Source organism: Rattus norvegicus, chromosome 5 (genome assembly GCF_036323735.1).
Source record: "Rattus norvegicus strain BN/NHsdMcwi chromosome 5, GRCr8, whole genome shotgun sequence".
NCBI classification, from domain to species: Eukaryota; Metazoa; Chordata; class Mammalia; order Rodentia; family Muridae; genus Rattus; species Rattus norvegicus.
In genome coordinates, this window is record NC_086023.1 from 136,977,829 (window position 1) to 136,995,511 (window position 17,683).

The following is a 17,683-nucleotide window of genomic DNA, read 5'->3' on the forward strand; positions in this document are numbered from 1 at the left end:
GCAGGCTTATCCTGGTGGCCTCCTGAACCACGGGAACCCCACTGCCCCAGCACTTCCGCAGGTCACTGTCACCAAAGCTAGCCTACCAAATGGCTCTGACAGCCTGGATCTGGACAGCAGCATATGCACTGAAAGCAAGTGGCCCAGTTATAGCTGGAGAACAGCAGGGGCGGGGTGTGAGCACAAGAGCCTTTCAGTGCTCACAGGAACCCTGGTCTTTCCAAATGCAGACAGTGCTATCAGATCTTTGGGGACAGGCAGAGCTGTTGAGCCTCCATGACAACCTAGCCGGCCTCCATGCTGGCTTCTCACTAAAACAAGCCTGACCTTCAGTCACTCGCTCCACAAGTACAGAAAGCTCCTGGGCCAAGCTCGGATGATCTTCCTAGTGCTGAGCATGTAGGAGACTAGCTTCTAGGTGCTTATCTTCCTTCCCAGCCCAATACCTGCAGGGCTTCCAAGGAGAATGGAACTCAGTGCAAAGCAATGGCTCTGACAAGAGCTGGGCTACATGGAGGAAGGTACCTACCCCGGGAGACCATGGAGACAACTGTCTCCTCCCACTCCAAAAACATCTACTCAACAGGACACTGGAAATAGATGGTAAATTTCCCACTGTTTCATTACATTGAAAAAAACAAAACAAAGGCATCATGTATAGCCATTCCTGTCCAGTCCTTCTGCCTGTGCCGTGATGCCCACTTCTGGCCCCCAACTTCAGCCACGCCCCTGGATCCAACCAGTCTTTCCCCATCAACTGCAACCTCCCCCACTTCCCAGGCTCCTGGCCTCTGGTTCACGGCACACTTGGCCACACCTCCCACTATCCTGGAGCTGAATTCACCACTCTTTACTGGATCTGACCTCTCCCTGATCCTTCTCACCCTGTGTCCTGTGTCCATCCAGTGACATGTCCCCGTCCCCTCACCATCTACCGCCACCATGTTAGTGCATGCCCTCTGACAACCTCACAAGCAGGTGACATTCGATGTGCCCCGACCTGAACTCATTAACCAAACACTAAAAGCTCCTTCAGTTCGCTCGGAATCTCTTATTTTCCTCAGATGCTCTTGCTACTCCAGGAAGCCATAGCCCAGTTGTCTGAGCCATGTTACATGTGTTAGGAGGTCGGCCATCCTGTCTCCCAGTCTTGGGTCCCTACCTTCCAGAAACTCAGATGCTCCTTCTTCCCCCACCACGTCTTGCAGAGATTTATAAAGGATTTCTCTGCATAGCCCTGGCTGTCCCAGAACTTGTTCAGTAGACCAGGCTAACCTCAAACTCACAGAGAGCCTCCTGCCTCCTGAGTGCTGGGACTCAGGGATTTGCCGCCAAAGGCTTTTCTTTTTCTTTCTTAAATCCTTTTTCCTCCTTTCCTGGAGTACAATAAATAACAGTAAGCTTGGTTGGGTAGCACATTCTTGTTTATCTCAGCACTAGGGAGGCAACGGCAGGTGGATCTCAGTATGTTCAAGAATCTCTGTCTGTTTGTTCACAAAGTGAGTTCCACGCCAGCCAGTGATACACAGTGAGACCCAAAAGATAAAAGTTGCGAGGCACCTGGGTTTAAAGTAGTAAAAGCTGAATGGAGAATTAGGCACGAGAGTTTGAGGTCAGATCTGCATGGCAGGCACCCGCAAACGCCCGCAGTACTCACATTCCATCTATGTACATCTCAGAGTCTCCAAGCACAGCACACAGAGCAGACAGACCTATCATGCTCTGACCTCGGTGTAGGCTACCGGAACCATGAAGAAGAGAACATTCTCCTATCCCAGAGCCCTGTTCCAATCACCTTCTATCTACCTGGTGTATTCCTCCAAATGTCTCCTTTTCTACAGCCATTCGGAACTCTCTCAGCTCAACCAGACCTAGCGGGCTGCCAGCTTTTTTTGATGGGAGCTCCGTTACCCATCACCACCCAGTCCTGAGACTGTATGCTGTCTGTCTGCACTTACAGCTCTCAAGGAGGTCCTGGAAGGCAGGCTGGCATGGAGAGCACAGGCCTTAAGGACTCCACAGGAGAGCAAGCAGGCCAATCAGACAAGACCTTGCTGGAGAACCTAAGTAGTTCAAAGCTGCCAGCACATGCTGACAGAGAACAGAGAAGAATTACTGAGAATGAGAATCCACAAAGAAATGGGAAGGAGGCTGAGCGTACTGGGCTTTTCAGCGGAGCTGAGGGGCATCTGAAGAGAAGTTCCCTACACTGTGGGTTACCATGGTGAAGGTGTCTTGGCTTCTGTCCATGCCATGGATGCTCAGTATGAAGCAGCAAGCCGCAAGCTGCTTGCTGCAGAGTGCACGCTAGTCTACAACCTCTGCATTCGAGAGCGTGGGCAAGGCTGTCCCTTCCCGGAGCTGTGGACATCCAGGACAGCAAAAGAGTAGGACCATTTACCCACAGGTTAAAAAAGTCACTTTGTTCAATCGTATTTACTGATGATAAAATGACACCTAGCCCCCATACACCCAATTTGTTTCTATCCATCCCTTAACTGATATCAAATATAGGAAGAAAAGGAGATGACGGGCATTTATTGGCTCACTGCAGGCTCTCCAAATATAAAAATAAAAATCACACCAAAAAACTCCAGTAGCATTAATTTACAGTAATGGGCTGAACAGTGTTCATAAAATATTTAGTATCCATTACATCTTTGCAGTTTGCTAGCTACTCTTTGGACTGTGACTACAACTGCAGGCAAAGTCAGGATTCTGCAAGCACAGGACAGACAGCAGGGCAGGCTGGCACCTGAGGGCTTGTGAGGAAGAATGAGCTGGCAGCTGCAAGGGCTAGGGTGGTCTCCAAGCTGAAGGCTTTCTCTTGTGGGTGCTGCACTAAGGGTTGGAGAGCGCAGTGACCACGGCATCCAGAGGAAGCATGAGGTTATTAATCCATTAGCCCGCTACCACTGCAAGTTGCCCAGAGGAAGCCTACAGAAGCTGAGCCTTGACACTCAGAGGAAGTAGAGAGAAATGATCTGGGTACTAAAGACAAGAGGAGGAAGAGCCATGAAATGGCTCAGCGGGGAGGGGCACGACCCACCACCAAGATAGACGACCTGTGAGTTTGATCCATGGAAGAGAAGGGCTGACTCCCAAGAAAGATAAGAAGCGTGGTGTGCAGTGAAGCTGTGATCCCCACACTCAGGAGGCCAGGGCTGGAGGATCTGTAGATCAAGGCTACATAGTGAGTTCCAGGTCAGCCTAGGCAACTTAGTGAGAACCTTAATAATAGATTTGTCTGCGTTCCAAAAAGATGGGGTGCGGGTGTGAGGCAGAAGCAGGAGTCAGGGAGCAGAAAACCTCAAGGCCGGCCTGGGCTGCATCAAACAGCAAGATCCAGAGGCAGCCAGACAACCCGACAGGGAAAGCACTTGCCAAGCAAACCTGATGGCTTACTTTCTGTCCCTGTAACCACATGAAAAGCTAAATGTGTTGGCAAACACACGTAAGCCCAGCACTAAGGCAAGACAGGAGGCCGGGGCAACTAACCCAAAGTTCTCAGTAGAAGACGCCCTACCCTAACAGGGTGGGAGAAGAGAACTGACTCCTGAAAGCTGTCATGTACACAGGTACCCACATATCACAAACATATATATACACACATAGCCCTCTCCCCTCAAATCCTGAAAAAAAAAAAATTACACAGCAGGATCCTATCCAAAAAAAAAAAGAAGAAGAAGAAAGGAAAACAAAACAACAACAACAAAAAAATCCAACACTCGGAAACGGGAGTTCACAGCTAAAGTTGTACAAACCCACACAAAGAGCACACACATACACATAATTCAAAATAAGTCTTGTTTTTTGTTTTTTGTTTTTTTGAAAACATAAGAGGTTAAAGGAAGCTGAAACAGGGGTGAAAGGCAACACGAGGGACACCTGAACGGGTGAGGAAGAGAAACGAGCCAGCACATGTCTGCCACGTCTACCGGGCCACACATGGAAGGTCCACATGGCCCGTCTACAAGGATGACAGCAGCTCAGGAAGCAGTCCTGTTTTTCAAAGATAACCAAGCGAACAAGTTACTTAATATGAAGGGAAAAAGAAAGCCAGGTAGGTCTCTGTGAGTTCAAGGCCAGCCAGGGGTATGCAGTGAGGTCTTGTCTCTAAGGACAACCACAGTACAGGCACAGGGATGAGGCACTTCCGGTCACCCTTGGTTACTCAGTCACCACAGCGCACATATGGGGATCAGAAATAACCACTCCTACCATGTGGGTTCAGAAACGGAATTCAGGTCATCGGGCCTGTTGGCAGGCACCTTTCCCTACTGACCTATCTCACCAGCATCTCTCTCTGTTTTTAAGACAGGGTCTACTGTAGCCTCAGGTTGGTCCCAAACTCATTATGGCCAAAGAAGGCCATGCACTCCTAATCCAACTTCGCCCTCCCAGATGCTGGGACCACAGTGTGCAGCACTGTGCATGGCTCGCCCACTTTACCCTGACAGCGATCTGTGAAGCCGGGGGATAAGGTTATGTGGGAAAGGTGGATCAGTTGCAGCCCATTCACAGCCTTCTCCACATGGCAGATCCCCCAAGAGCCATGACATACACAAGGAGCCAGCTTCTGGAATCAGTGGGACTAGGAAGAAACCTGAACAAACACAGCTCTGGGTACAGCTTTGGGAATTCATCCTGGTGTCCAAAAGGATGAACTACCGATGACAAGCTAGGATTCACAGAGCAGTGAGAACTCCTAGGAAGAAAATACCCCGTAAATATTAGAGCGAGAAATGCCACTGTGGCGGTGTCACTAAAAACATTCCCCATGGGCTCACATATTTGAATGCTTCGCCATCGGGAAGGCCACTGTTTGTAAGACTGGGGGTGTGGCCTTGTTGGTAGAAATGTGTCACTTTGTAGTTTCAAAGGCCCATGCCAAGCCTAGCTCTCTCCCTGTCTGCCTGCAGATCAGGACAAATCAACCCCTTCTTCAGCGCCATGTCTGCCATGCTTGCTGCCGCACTTCCCACCATGACGGTGGAGGACTAACCCTCTCAAACTGTAAGCCAGCCCTCAACTAAATGCTCTCTCTTACAAGTGTTTACAAGTATCTCTTGTAAGTCTTTGTAAGAGCTGCGTGGGCCACCGTGTCTCCTCACAGCAACAGGACAGTAACTAAGACTGCCACCTCATCTCAAACCTCTGAACATCCGGGCTGCAACAACTGCTGCTCAAACCGCTCTGTCTCTAGGCAAGGAGTAGGAGGAAGAGCTCCCGGCACAGCAGAGCATCCAGCCAAGCCTGGGTTTTACACTCCACGGTCCCTGAGTTGCTGCTGAGATGGGGATCGAAAGGCACACAGAGAAAAGGGAAGAGCGGTGAAGAGCAAACTGGAAAGACAGGAAACATCGCCTGGCATTCGGACACAGCAGGTGTACCCAAATGCAAGAAGAGACAGAGCGAGCCTCCTGCCTTCCCACACCCCGGCAGCACCTTCACCCTCATCAGGCCCCGACTTCACCGGATGCCTGCCGCCTTGCAGTGGCCTCCCACGGCTGCACACAGAGCCTGTACCTCTGCCAGCTCCTGCTCGCTGATGCTGCGGGGGGCGCTGCGCTGCCTCTTCACACTCGGCTCGCCTGGGGCAGCCTTGCCATCTCCTCTGGAGTAGCTGTGCACCGTGAGAACTGTTTTCTCTTGGCCCTGGCAAGAGACAGACTCGGTGGTTTCGGAATCTGAAGAAACTGAATCCTGAGAGGAACTGGAGCCTAGGCTGGAGGAGGCTTTCTTTTTGGAGCCCGAGAAGACGAGGCGTCCTTCTACAGACTCGGGATTCACAGAAAGGTCCAGTGCAGCTGCTTCCGGCTCCTCATCCTCATCCTCCTCTTCTAGTTTGACGTTCTTCAGCTCTTCGAATTTGACCTCAGTGGGGTCGGAGTAATCTGAAACACCGGTGCATATCAGAGAGAATCAGGTAAACTTGATAAGGGCAGGCTGGTAAAGTACGACCAACACCGGCACTAGGTAAGAACCAGCCTTACATCCTGGCCCTCACTGACAAGCCAACAATTTCTCCCTCTCCTTGCTATGTGAAGAACCTACCATTTATTTTCAGGTGTCTTATTACCCACGTCCCAGGCATAAGTGTCATAATTCACATGTGACAGGCCTATGAGCAAGTGACTGCTGCCATTCCCTCATGCAGCGGAAACTCGGCCACCAAAGTTAAAAGAAAACTGCTAAGAGCTAGCCAGGCCCCAAAGCACATGACCACAATGCTATCTAGCCATCAGACATACAGTTGGTATAATAAACAGATTTCTTCAAGTCCAAAATAAGCCTGTCCCTAAAAAATACAGACTTGGTGCTTATCTGAGTAGCTGCTCCCAAAACACCATCTCTCCTATGACGTAAGTCTTTCAGCCTTCAAGTAAACAAACACTGCAGTGGCTGGGACCCTGGTCCAATGAGACACTGTATTCTACGCCAATGCTGACAGTTATACTTTAATTAAGACTTTTAAGATGGACAAGGTGGGGGTTGGGGATTTAGCTCAGTGGTAGAGCGCTTGCCTAGCAAGCGCAAGGCCCTGGGTTCGGTCCCCAGCTCCGAAAAAAAGAAAAGGGAAAAAAAAAAAAAAAAGATGGACAAGGTGGTGTTGGTCTACAATCCCAGAATTTGAGAGGCAGGGGGATAGCCAACTGAAGGCCAGTTAGGGCTACAGAGCAAGACAATAACTAAAAACAAACAAACCACGGCCAGCAATACATGCCTATAATCCCAGTAATTGGGAGCCTGAGGCAAGCGGATCCCCAATTCAAAACTAGCCTGGCCTACAAAGTGAGACCTTGCTTCAAAGAAGAAGGAGGTTCTCTGTGAGTTTGAGGGCTGCCCCGTCTACAGAGCTAGTTTCACTCAGGACAGTCAAGAATATACAGTGAAGGGCTGAAGAGGTGGCTCAGTGGTTAAGGGCACTGACTGCTCTTCCAGAGGTCCTGAGTTCAAATCCCAGCAACCACATGGTGGCTCACAACCATCTGTAATGGGATCTGATGCCCTCGTCTGGTGTGTCTGAAGACAGCGACAGTGTACTCACATACATGAAAAAAATAAATAAATCTTTAAAAAAAAAAAAAGAATATACAGTGAAGAAGGCTGGAAAAGTGGCTCTTCCAGGGGTCCTGAGTTCAAATCCCAGCAACCATGTGGTGGCTCAGAACCAATGGTAATGAGATCTGATGCCCTCTTCTGGTGTGTCTGAAGACAGCTACAATGTACTTATAGATAATAAATAAATAAATCTTTAAAAAAAGAATATACAGTGAAACCCTATCTCCATAAATAAATATTAAAATAAATAAAATTAAAATGAAAGAAAGAAAAAAGAACAAACAGACAAGAGTGGAGGCACATGCCTTTAATACCAGCTCTACTAGCTCTTGCGAGGCCAAGATTGCCAGAAACTGTGGGCTACAAAAAGAATTCCAGGGACACATAAAGCCTATCTAAAAGTAAAAAATGAATAAATAATGAAGTGAGAGCCAGTGGGGTGGCTCAGCAGTAACAGCACAAGCCTAGCAAACCTAGATCCAATCCAGGAACTCACAGAAGGTGAGAGAGCACACTCCACCAAGGGTTTCTCTGTGGCACACACACGCACACGCACAGTGTGCACACAGAGCACTCACAACAAATAAAAATTTGGCTACTGCTTTTCTTTCCCATTCATTCATTCATTATATAAACTAGGCTGGCCTCAAACTCTCAGAGATCCACCTGGTCCTGCCTCGCCAATTCTGGGGTTATTTTACCACATAAAGTTATAAATAAATAAATAAATAAATAAATAAATAAATAATAAATGGCAATTCTGGGGTTATTTTACCACATAAAGTTATAAATAAATAAATAAATAAATAAATAAATAAATAAATAAATAATAAATAAATGGCAACATCCCTCCAAACATCTAGCCCCTCTTATCCAGCCTGGCCACACTTCTTATCCAGCCTGGCCACATATTATATCCATCCTTCGCAACCCAACATCTAATTTAGAAGAATCATTTAACTCCAGAGATGGTGTTTCCCATCACCAGGCTTTTTCTGCCTCTTCTTCACTCAGATGTCCCTGCTGTACCCACCCACCTTATATGACCGAAACCGCCTTCACAGAAGCCTTTGGTCTTTGGTGTTTTCCTGAGTCCTCACCAAACAGTGGAACGAGCCTTTTCCTCTGTGTCTGGCTGCCCTAAATCTCCCCAAGCAAAGTGCTTCTCACACTCCAATACAGGATCCTCCCACAGACCGATGACCCTGCAACTCAATGCAGCATTGAGCCTCAAACAGACGGGTGTCAGTTAGAGCTATGGACAAACCAGTCCTATCAGCTCACCTGGGAAGGGAAGGCTGTCCTCAACTTGCCGCACGGAGCTGTGGGTGGGCCTCACTGGGGCGAGGGTGGCCTGGCACTCTGTCATCTCATACTGTCCAGAACTCAGCTCTTCCTTGGGGAAGAGCTCGCTCTGACTGACCTCCTGTGGTATTTCCAGACAGACTCGGTGTCTCTTTGTCCCTATTCGGTGCTTAGCCAGGCTGCAAGGAGACAGCAAACCTTCTAAGAGCACATGTGGTCATCCATTCACTGGTCACCCAAATGTTGTCATACATGCCCATGCACTACCCAAAGCGAATGGCCAGGCCAGTCTCAACACCTCCCAGCCCATTCCATCATCTGAACAGTGCAGACCCTGATGCCCACCTTGGACATGAGAGCTGAGGTGAAGCATGCAATTCTCCCGCTTTCCCCAATATGCACAGTCCTCTGGCTCAGACCCTGATGAAGCCAGCTACAACTCCCTATTACCCCTGAACGGGTAAGTCTCGCTCCTACCACCACATTTCTTTCAAATGATACTTATGTGGTGCTGGGGAAAACTGACTGCATACAGCAGCACAGACTCACTACCCTCATTCCTGACCAAGAACCACAGGAAGCTGCTAGGTCATCAGCGCTGTGGCTTCCAGAGCTGTTTCTGAAACCTGCCTGTGTGCACTGCCAACAATGTAGAACACTCGAACTGTTGTGACCGCCTCCCACCTTCCCCAGAGCCAAGCCCACAACCTGCCCAGTACCTTCTCTTCACATCCCCCTCCTCTCCCTGCTCCGCCGCTTCCGAGTCCTCCTCTGGGCACTCCTCATTCCCAGCTCTTGGGGTTAGTCCACTGTCCTTCAGAAACTCAGCTGCTTCCGGTGTGGGCAGAGTGTGGTCAATAACAGTGCTGTCTTTCCCAGCTTTCCAAAGTTTGTAGCGTTCCGGCTGGAACCTCCTGACAAACACGTCCATAGAGATCTTCACCATATCTTTTCTGCAGGAACACTGCCACAGGAGAGCAACAGTGAGGATGCCTGGTCAACTCCACCCCCAACCCCCATCCTCTTAAGTGTGAGTCAAGCATTTAAAATCACATTGCTGGGGCAGGGCACAAGACAAGATGATGGACGAAATATGACCAAGTACCTTTTAACATATAATAAGGACATAAGACAGCGGTGGTGGTGCACGCCTTTAATCCCAGCACTTGGGAGGCAGAGGTGGATGGATCTCTGAGTCTGAGACCAGTCTGGTCTACAGAGTGAGTTCTAGGACAGCCAGGGCTACATAGTGAGAATATTTCAAAAGAAAAAGAAAAAGAGAAAGGAAGGAAGGAAAGGAGGAAGGGTGACAAGATGGAATGCATTATATTGTAAAATACATCCCAAATTTAATAGACCAATTTTGGCTGATGCTGAAGTCCAAAAGAATAATACTGTTTTAGTTCCCAGGCTGATGATGGTTCACTGCCCTGGAGAGCCTTCAAATCCAAGCAAACAGGAAAATCAAAAGAGAGAATGCATAGCACAAGGCTCAACCAACCAAACCAAATGGGTCTATGGGAGAGACAAAATCTGCAAACACTTCCCCAACGGTGAACAGCTACCTGCCCCTGAGTAGCTACCCACCCTGGGACCAAACAGTCAAGTTTACTATTTCAGGTCAACAGTTCAGGCCCTGCTGCTTGCCTATAATAAAGCAAACCTCTAAGACTCTCACACGAGAGACGTCTGGCTAACTAGCAGTACACAAGCAATCTGAGCCATCTGAGAGGCTCAGGAAAGACAATCACAAGTTCAAGGAGAACCTGGTCTATAGAGCACGACCCTGGCTCCAACTAAAACGTTTTAAGGGGAGTTGAGGCTGGGAGTGATAGCGCAGGACTCTGACCAGTGTTCAGGCAGAGGCAGAGGCAGGCAGATCTCTTGTGAGTTGAACAACAGCCTGGTGTACTGAGATTCTGTCTTTAAAAAAAAATGGCTGGGGCTGGAGAATGGCTCAGTGGTTAAGAGCACTGACTGCTCTTCCAGAGGTCCTGAGTTCAATTCCCAGCAACCACATGGTGGCTCACAACCATCTATAATGGAATCTGATGCCTCTTCTGGTGTGTCTGAGGATAGCTACTATATATATATATATATATATATATATATATATATATATATATATATGTATGTATGTATGTATGTATGTATGTATATGTATATGTATATGTATATGTATATATAATAAATCTTTTAAAAAATGGCTGATGGGCTGGAGAGATGCCTCAGTGGTTAAGAGTACTGACTGCTCTTCAGAGGTCCTGAGCTCACAACCATCTGTAATGGGATCTGATGCCCTCTTCTGAAAACAGCTACAGTGTACTTATATAGAATAAATAAATTTTTTTTAAAAATGGCTGAGAATCTAACTTAATGGTAAATACTTAAACATGCAAAATACCCTAGAATCAATCCTTATTCCCAGTTAGCAACACACACACACACACACACACACGTGTGCTTGTGTGAGTACTTTTCTCCCTTCAGCTAACCAAGTTAACCAGGTCCTGGTATGCAGTGGTTGCAAATGGCAGCCTCTTTGAAAGTGTTTCCTATATGGGTTGCCCTAGAGGACCTTGAGAGGATAGTCATGTTTTTAGCTCAATGTTGTGCCTAAAGTAGGCTCTCGATATGTACACGTGATACCTTTGTAAAGCCCCAGGGCAAACTGGTCACATCACACATTAGCCAGAACAACAGTTAAAAAAAAAAAAAAAATGTTCTGACCAGAATGCCCTCAATCAGACACTTCTGCCTGTCATGATATTACAGAAGAAATCACATAGGCTTACCAGTACAGCCTGCTTGCCATATTCAATCCACCGACGGGTAGCAAAATTGGTAGACTCTGCACAGTTGAAGCCATGGTTGAAACCAGCATGGTACCCATATGGAAAAGTGATCATAAACTCCCCGGCTTCTTGGGTCACCTGAAGAAGAGCAGATTTGAAGCAGCTGCCACACTGGCAGAGGCCTAGCATAGAACTGGGCTCCTGAGTGTTTCTTTCTACCACTTAGGCAATCAACCAAGGGTAAGTCAAAACTGCCAGGCCTTGAACATATCACAGGTATGCTAAGAGACTAATTAACCAATCCTCCAAGTTAATCCTGTGCGCCCTCAGCACCAAGAGGACACATTAGCCACCTGCTGTTATCAAACTCCACCCTAGAGACAAGAACAATAGACTAGGAAACTCTGCGGAACAAAGACTGGAGGGGTGCTTCTGCATAAGCCCAGGGTCTTTGGTGGGACCACAGCCAGCTCACCTTGTCAAAGGGAATGCCATACTTCTTCAGCATTAATGGGGAGATCAGGGTCATCTTGTGGCGGAGAAAAGCCTCACAGCTTTGAGCACTTCCTGGGAAAAAGCCTGTTTGAAAGGATGGTAGGGCTGAGTTAATGAGGCTTTGCCCACGCTCTATGGTACTGGGATTAATTCCCATCTGCAGATCTCAGGGGTGATCACTGAAGGACAGTCACCAAAGTGATGCTAAAAGGGGACAGGGAGACAGCTTAACGGTTAAGAGCATTCCACTTCCTGCTCTTACAGAGGACCTGAGTTTGGTTCCTAGCACCTATGGTGGGCAGCTCAGAACCACCTATGGTTCCAGTTCCAAGGAATCAAACATCCTCTTCTGGCCTCCTCAGATGGTACTCACAAACACAGACAGACACTGGAGCGTGTAAATTAAAATCATAAATAAAAAAAACTTTCTTGGGGGGTGGGAATTGTCACTGTATACCTAGGGTTAGCCTGGAACTATGACAATCAAGACTCAAAGATGAGGGGTTGGGGATTTAGCGATTTAGCTCAGTGGTAGAGCGCTTGCCTAGGAAGCGCAAGGCCCTGGGTTGGGTCCCCAGCTCCGGAAAAAGGAAAAAAAAAAAAAACTCAAAGATGAGCCTGTCTCTTCTGAGATTAAATGCATGAGCTACCTAGCCTGGAGAAAGGAGGGAAGGAAGGAAGGAAGGAAGGAAGGAAGGAAGGAAGGAAGGAAGGGAGGGAGGGAGGGAGGGAGGGAGGGAGGGAGGGAGGGAGGGGTGCTCACGCTGCTCCAGCTGCAATGTCTGCTCCTCTGGTGAGCCTCCAGCTCGCCCAGGTGGATTCTTACCTGGATAATCAGACTGTGGCAGCACTAAGCTGCCCCTGTTCTTACAGAACTGAGAACTACTTATTATCTTCTCCAGTCCGTGAAGACTGAGCCTGTACCCTCAGCCTTCTGAAGGTGACACAAATCTACATTTGATCTACCCAGAATCTCTTCAGACACAGCAGAAGAGGGCATCGGATCCCATTACAGATGGTTGTGAGCCACCATGTGGCTGCTGGGAATTGAACTCAGGACCTCTGGAAGAGCAGTCAGTGCTCTTAATCGCTGAGCCATCTCTACAGCCCCAGAATCTCTTCAAATAGGAAAGACTCTCTAGAGGCACAAACCTACCATACCAAAGTCCACTTAAAGGAACACACACACACACACACACACACACACACACACACACACGCACACACACGCACACATGCTACAGTAATTCAATCTGGCTTTCACATTTGGAATTTGGGAGCAGAATCTAACCAAGTCTCTCCCTAGTTGAGGGTTGGAGAGATGTGGGCAGAGCAAATAGGAAGAGGAATAAACCCTTTCACAGACAGAATAGGAAAGGCCCAGGCTGGGCCTGCTCCACGAAGGGATGGGATCCGGCAGCTGAGCTCACAGCTCACCGAACCTGCTGCCTGTGAACAGTCAGAAGTCATTTGACAACAGAATGAACACCTCAGAACAGGGAGCTGGATGGGGAGAAGGCTGACCCTGGACCTGGGGGGGATTCAGTACCTTTGGCGAGCCGCTCCAGGCGTTTCCCATGCTCAGGTGGAACAGAGTACCTGCAATCACACAAGAGCGTCAGACACCAGCAGAGGACGAGGAGAAGGGGCGAGGGACTTCTCTCCCTCATGAACACCTGAAAGAAAAAGATCCTGAGGGTTCCCAGTTCTAAGACACGGCAAACGCCTGAGGTTTGGGTACACCAAATACCCCAACCTGACTGTTACACACCACACACATGTACTGACATGTGCGATCACTGTGTGCAAAGCTGGAACTCCGTTGGGGCGGCAGGCCTCACTATACAACCCCATCTTGCCAGGTACTCAGTCTGAAGATGAAGACCAGACTGGTCTCAGATTCAGAGATCTGCCAGCCTCTGCCTCCCTGGCTGGACTTACAGCTGTATTTCCTACGATCACCTGGAGCAAAGTGAACCTAGGAAGGAAGGCTGAGACAGGAGGATGAAGGATTCAAGGCCAGCTTGAGCAATATAGAAGGACGGGACACTGAAAAGCAAGCTTTGGAAATAAAATACTTTAAGAAGAGGACAGTAGAGCTTACACCGCAGTACGGATGCTCACACGGCACGACGTTTACCGAGTGAGAACTTACAGAACAGAGTCTCTCCTCCCTAAGGCGCTCCTACAATACTGTTTCCTGACGGGGCGGGGCGTCGCATCACTGGGAAGGTTTTCACCAAAGCTCCTGAGGCTGGGAAAGGCCTGGAGGAGCGGCTGGAGGAGTGGGAAACTCGGCAGCTAGGCACTGGACACCTTGACACTGGCCCCACACTCATGAGCCCATTTCTCTACCACACAAGCCACACTGATTACCCAATAGATTAATTACCCCTCCACGGACTCCACGAGCAGCGGTGTCTGCTGCTCTTTGTGGAAAAACAAAGGAAATGAAGACACGGGGACTGTTTAAACCATCCCCAAAACTGCTGAACCTTAAGTTTAGTTACCTCATTTTAACCTTTGTGCCTTACACTGAAGGCTATCTCAACTCAGCATGGTGGAACACGGATGTGGCCCTGGCACCAGAGAGGCAGCACTGGCCCAGGACTGTGTCCTTCTGCACACACCGGTGGACTTCTAAGGACATGTGTCTGACAATCCAAGAGCCCTGCACATACAGTTCAAACCTGGGAGGTGTTCCCCTCACGCCCCCTCCCATGTCTGCCACCATCCCACCCAGCTCTGTCCTTCCCCTTCACAGGTCTCACCCTAGTCTTCATCCTCTAGAGGCTTCTCTAACCTCCAGCCCACCCATGTGTCCTGCCTGGGTGAACCATCCTTCACTGCTCTGCCAGTGTTCCACTTCCTGACCAGCCTCCCACCTGCGGGTCGAGTGCCTTACTGCTGTCACAGACAGAGAGCATCCACTAAAAGCCTGTCAGACACAGGCCAGTCAGAGATGATACACAGTGCCCCCTAACAGCACGGAAAGCAGGAACATGTTCGGCATAGCCTCATTTGCTGCTCACCAAATCACCTTTCCACGAAGCAAAGAAATCTCCCTACTATCTGAAAAGCAGATTTAGAAAACTTAGCCTTTAAGAAATCCCCAGGAACAGGGAGTGGTAGACCACGCCTCAGATCCCAGCCCTCGGGACGCAGAAGCAGGTGCATCATCTGCTGGAGTCTGAGGCCCAGACACTTTACTGGGCTATAGTAAAGTGAGTTCCAGAAGAGCCAGACAGACAAACCTTGTCGCGAAAAACAAAAGAGAAAAGAAAAGGGAATGTCAGGCCTCCTGAGAAGAGGGAATTAGACAGCAGTCGCCGCCCTAGAGAACAGTCCCATGACTGAGGGACTCCACTACCACAGGAAGCAAGGTTCCATACGCAGTGTAGAGCCCTCTGCTCTCTGAGCCCCACTACTCAGCCGTGCGTGGAGGCATGTACCCATTTGTTCCAGAGTTTGGGAAGCTGAGAAGCAGAAGCCTCTCAAGTTTAAGGCCAAGTTGGGCTACAGGTTCAAGACCCCGTCTCACACAACAAAGAACAACAACAAAAAAACTTGCTACTCAAAGGCATTCTGGGCTCCAAGAACACTTCAAAAGTTGACTCAAGGCAGAATGCCAGCTCCTCCTCAAACCCAGAATCGGCACTTCCCATGCACAGGAAAAGTCAGGAGCCCTGTGCCGGCGGAGTGTGGTGCTAAGTGCAGGCTGACTTTACCAAGACTTTGGCTCTCCAAAGTGCAGGTAGTTGATGCTGTACAGATCCATGTCTTCCGTGTGCCAGGCAAAGGACGTCTTCCACATGCCAAAGTACAGGTAGGGGGTGTTCACGCCCTCGATGGTGATCCCACTCTCCTTCTCCACCAGGTCCAGGATGGTCTTCAGCCGGCCGATGTTCCACTCATCAACGTGCTGTGAAGAAAAGAGCAACCCAGGGGACATATGTAAACACAGCAGCCCCCGGTAAGCTGTCACAGCGTCCAAAACAAAGTGGCCTGTCACAGAAGCACACACCTTCGGTCCCCGCATTCAGGAGTCAGAGGCAGGGGGATCTCTGTGAGTTCAATACTAGTCTGGTCTACATAAACGTTACAGGCAGCCAGGTCTACACTATGAGACCCTGTCTCAACAAAGGAAAGAAAGGATGAGAGATGATGGATGGACAGACAGATAGATGGAAGGTATGCAGGCAAAATTAGAAAATAAAAAAAGTTGAAAAAATATGAAGAAAAATTTAACAATACTAAAAAGAAAGGGCTAGCAAAATGGTGTAGTGGGTAAAGGCACCGGCCATCAAGACTGAGGTCAATGCTCAGAACCCACGCGGTGGAGAGGGACCACTCACGAGTCATCCTGACCACACCACATCCTTTCCCTAAGTTCCAGTGGTCGTCTAGGGCTCTCTGTAAGCAGGTCCCCAAGTGTGGCACCCTGCCTTTCCACCTCCATCTGGTACTTACAGCCGACACCTTCTGTCACCTCCACCCTCCGCCCACTTGTGCACCAACCTTCCATGAGGACCTTTTCCCACACCACCCTGCTACCCATCCTCCACGAGTGACTCCCCACCTCTGAGCTGACGTCTACAACCTCACTATTCACTTTTTAAACTCTTGCCTTTCAATAACTGATACCACTATTAAAGCCGATCTGACATAAGCCCTGAAAAGCCTTATGCGTTTCTTCAGTCACCCGAAGTCAGGCCCAAATATTCCCCCTTCTACCACCATAGTGAGACACTTTGTTAGCTCAGAAAAGCACAAGATCCCAAGTCAGTAAAAGCGGCTAAAAAAGCTCCCGTTACAGAGCCCACCGGAGAGCTCTGAAATCTGAACAAGCGTCTCCTAAGTCCCCACCCTTCCATTTGATTAGTCAGAGAGCCGCTTCCCACAGAGACCACGCCGCTCCCTTTCCCTCTCCCCCTCCCAGTGCCTCACTTTCTGAGATCTATGCCACCCTCTCGGGAGCTCATCATCCACCACCCACATGCTACGGGCGCAGCAGCCCTGAAAAGGACACCACGGCACCCAGTTCACGTGCAACATACAAATTCCAGTCACAAGCAGAGAACTGCCAGCAAGGAACCGAGAACGGCGGATCGGCAGGAGAACATCTGCTGTTCATCTGCCCATTCACCAAACAGCTTTTCAAGTGCCTACTGTGTACCGGGCACACACTGCAGCATTTTCAGTGGTCTCACCTGTTCATAGAGAGTACCATTCACATCTGCTCCATAGATGGGAGGATTGAATGTGAGGTTTTTCCAGTATTTACGCTCAAGTTCTTCAAATTCACTATACCGTGGAGTACAGTACCTTTCAAGTATAAAACAACGACATTAGCCATTTATCAGATGTGGTGGTTCCTGAGTGACCCCCATAAACCCATGTTTGAATACTTGGTCCCAGGCGGTAAAACTGGGAAGGATTAGAAAGAGTCGTCTTATTGGAGGAGCTGTGTCCCTGGGGGAAAGCTTTCAGGTTTCAAAAGCCTCTGGCCGTCGTCCCCAGTGTTCTCTGTCCCATTTGGGATGAGTGCTCAGCTGTTCCCGCCACCATGCCTCCACTGCGCTACCACCGGCTCGGCTCTCACCCGCTGAAACCGTGAGCCCAATTAAAGGCTTCTTTTGTAAGTTGCCTTGGTCACGGTGCTTTATCACAGCAACAGAAGAATACATTTACTAGGCATTGTGAACCAGGTAAGATACAAGCCACTATTCCAGGGGCAACAGAACATTTCAAAACAACAAGACACAAGGCTGGGAAGGTGGCTTGCCTGGTAAGAGCGCTAGCCTAGCACGCACAAAGCTCTGGGGTTCAAGCCAGACATGGCAGAACATGCCTGCAACGCCAGGACTTGGGAAGCAGAGACACAGAACTGGGGCAAGGTCATCTGCTACATGAGACGCTGTCTCAAAAAAACAAAAGGAGGTCTAGAGAGACGGCTCAGCCGTTAAGAACATGGACTGCTCCTGGGCAGGACCTGACTCTGATTCCCAGCACCCATATTGGCA

The 17,683-nt window shown here is 49.0% G+C and overlaps 1 protein-coding gene across 5 annotated transcripts in view; it reads right to left on the reverse strand.

Moving 5' to 3' along the window:
- The window catches only part of Kdm4a (lysine demethylase 4A), a 46,765-nt gene that overhangs the window by 19,651 nt on the left and 9,431 nt on the right, over window positions 1–17,683 (reverse strand). For all 5 annotated transcript variants that reach the window (NM_001107966.1, XM_017593391.3, XM_006238668.4 and 2 more), the window contains 8 exons: window positions 16,871–16,985; window positions 15,389–15,582; window positions 13,210–13,259; window positions 11,641–11,744; window positions 11,166–11,303; window positions 9,090–9,334; window positions 8,350–8,549; window positions 5,530–5,897 (listed from right to left, as the gene is read on the reverse strand). In NM_001107966.1, the coding sequence (NP_001101436.1) occupies window positions 5,530–5,897; window positions 8,350–8,549; window positions 9,090–9,334; window positions 11,166–11,303; window positions 11,641–11,744; window positions 13,210–13,259; window positions 15,389–15,582; window positions 16,871–16,985 (1,414 nt within the window). The remainder of the gene's footprint in view (window positions 1–5,529; window positions 5,898–8,349; window positions 8,550–9,089; window positions 9,335–11,165; window positions 11,304–11,640; window positions 11,745–13,209; window positions 13,260–15,388; window positions 15,583–16,870; window positions 16,986–17,683) is intronic.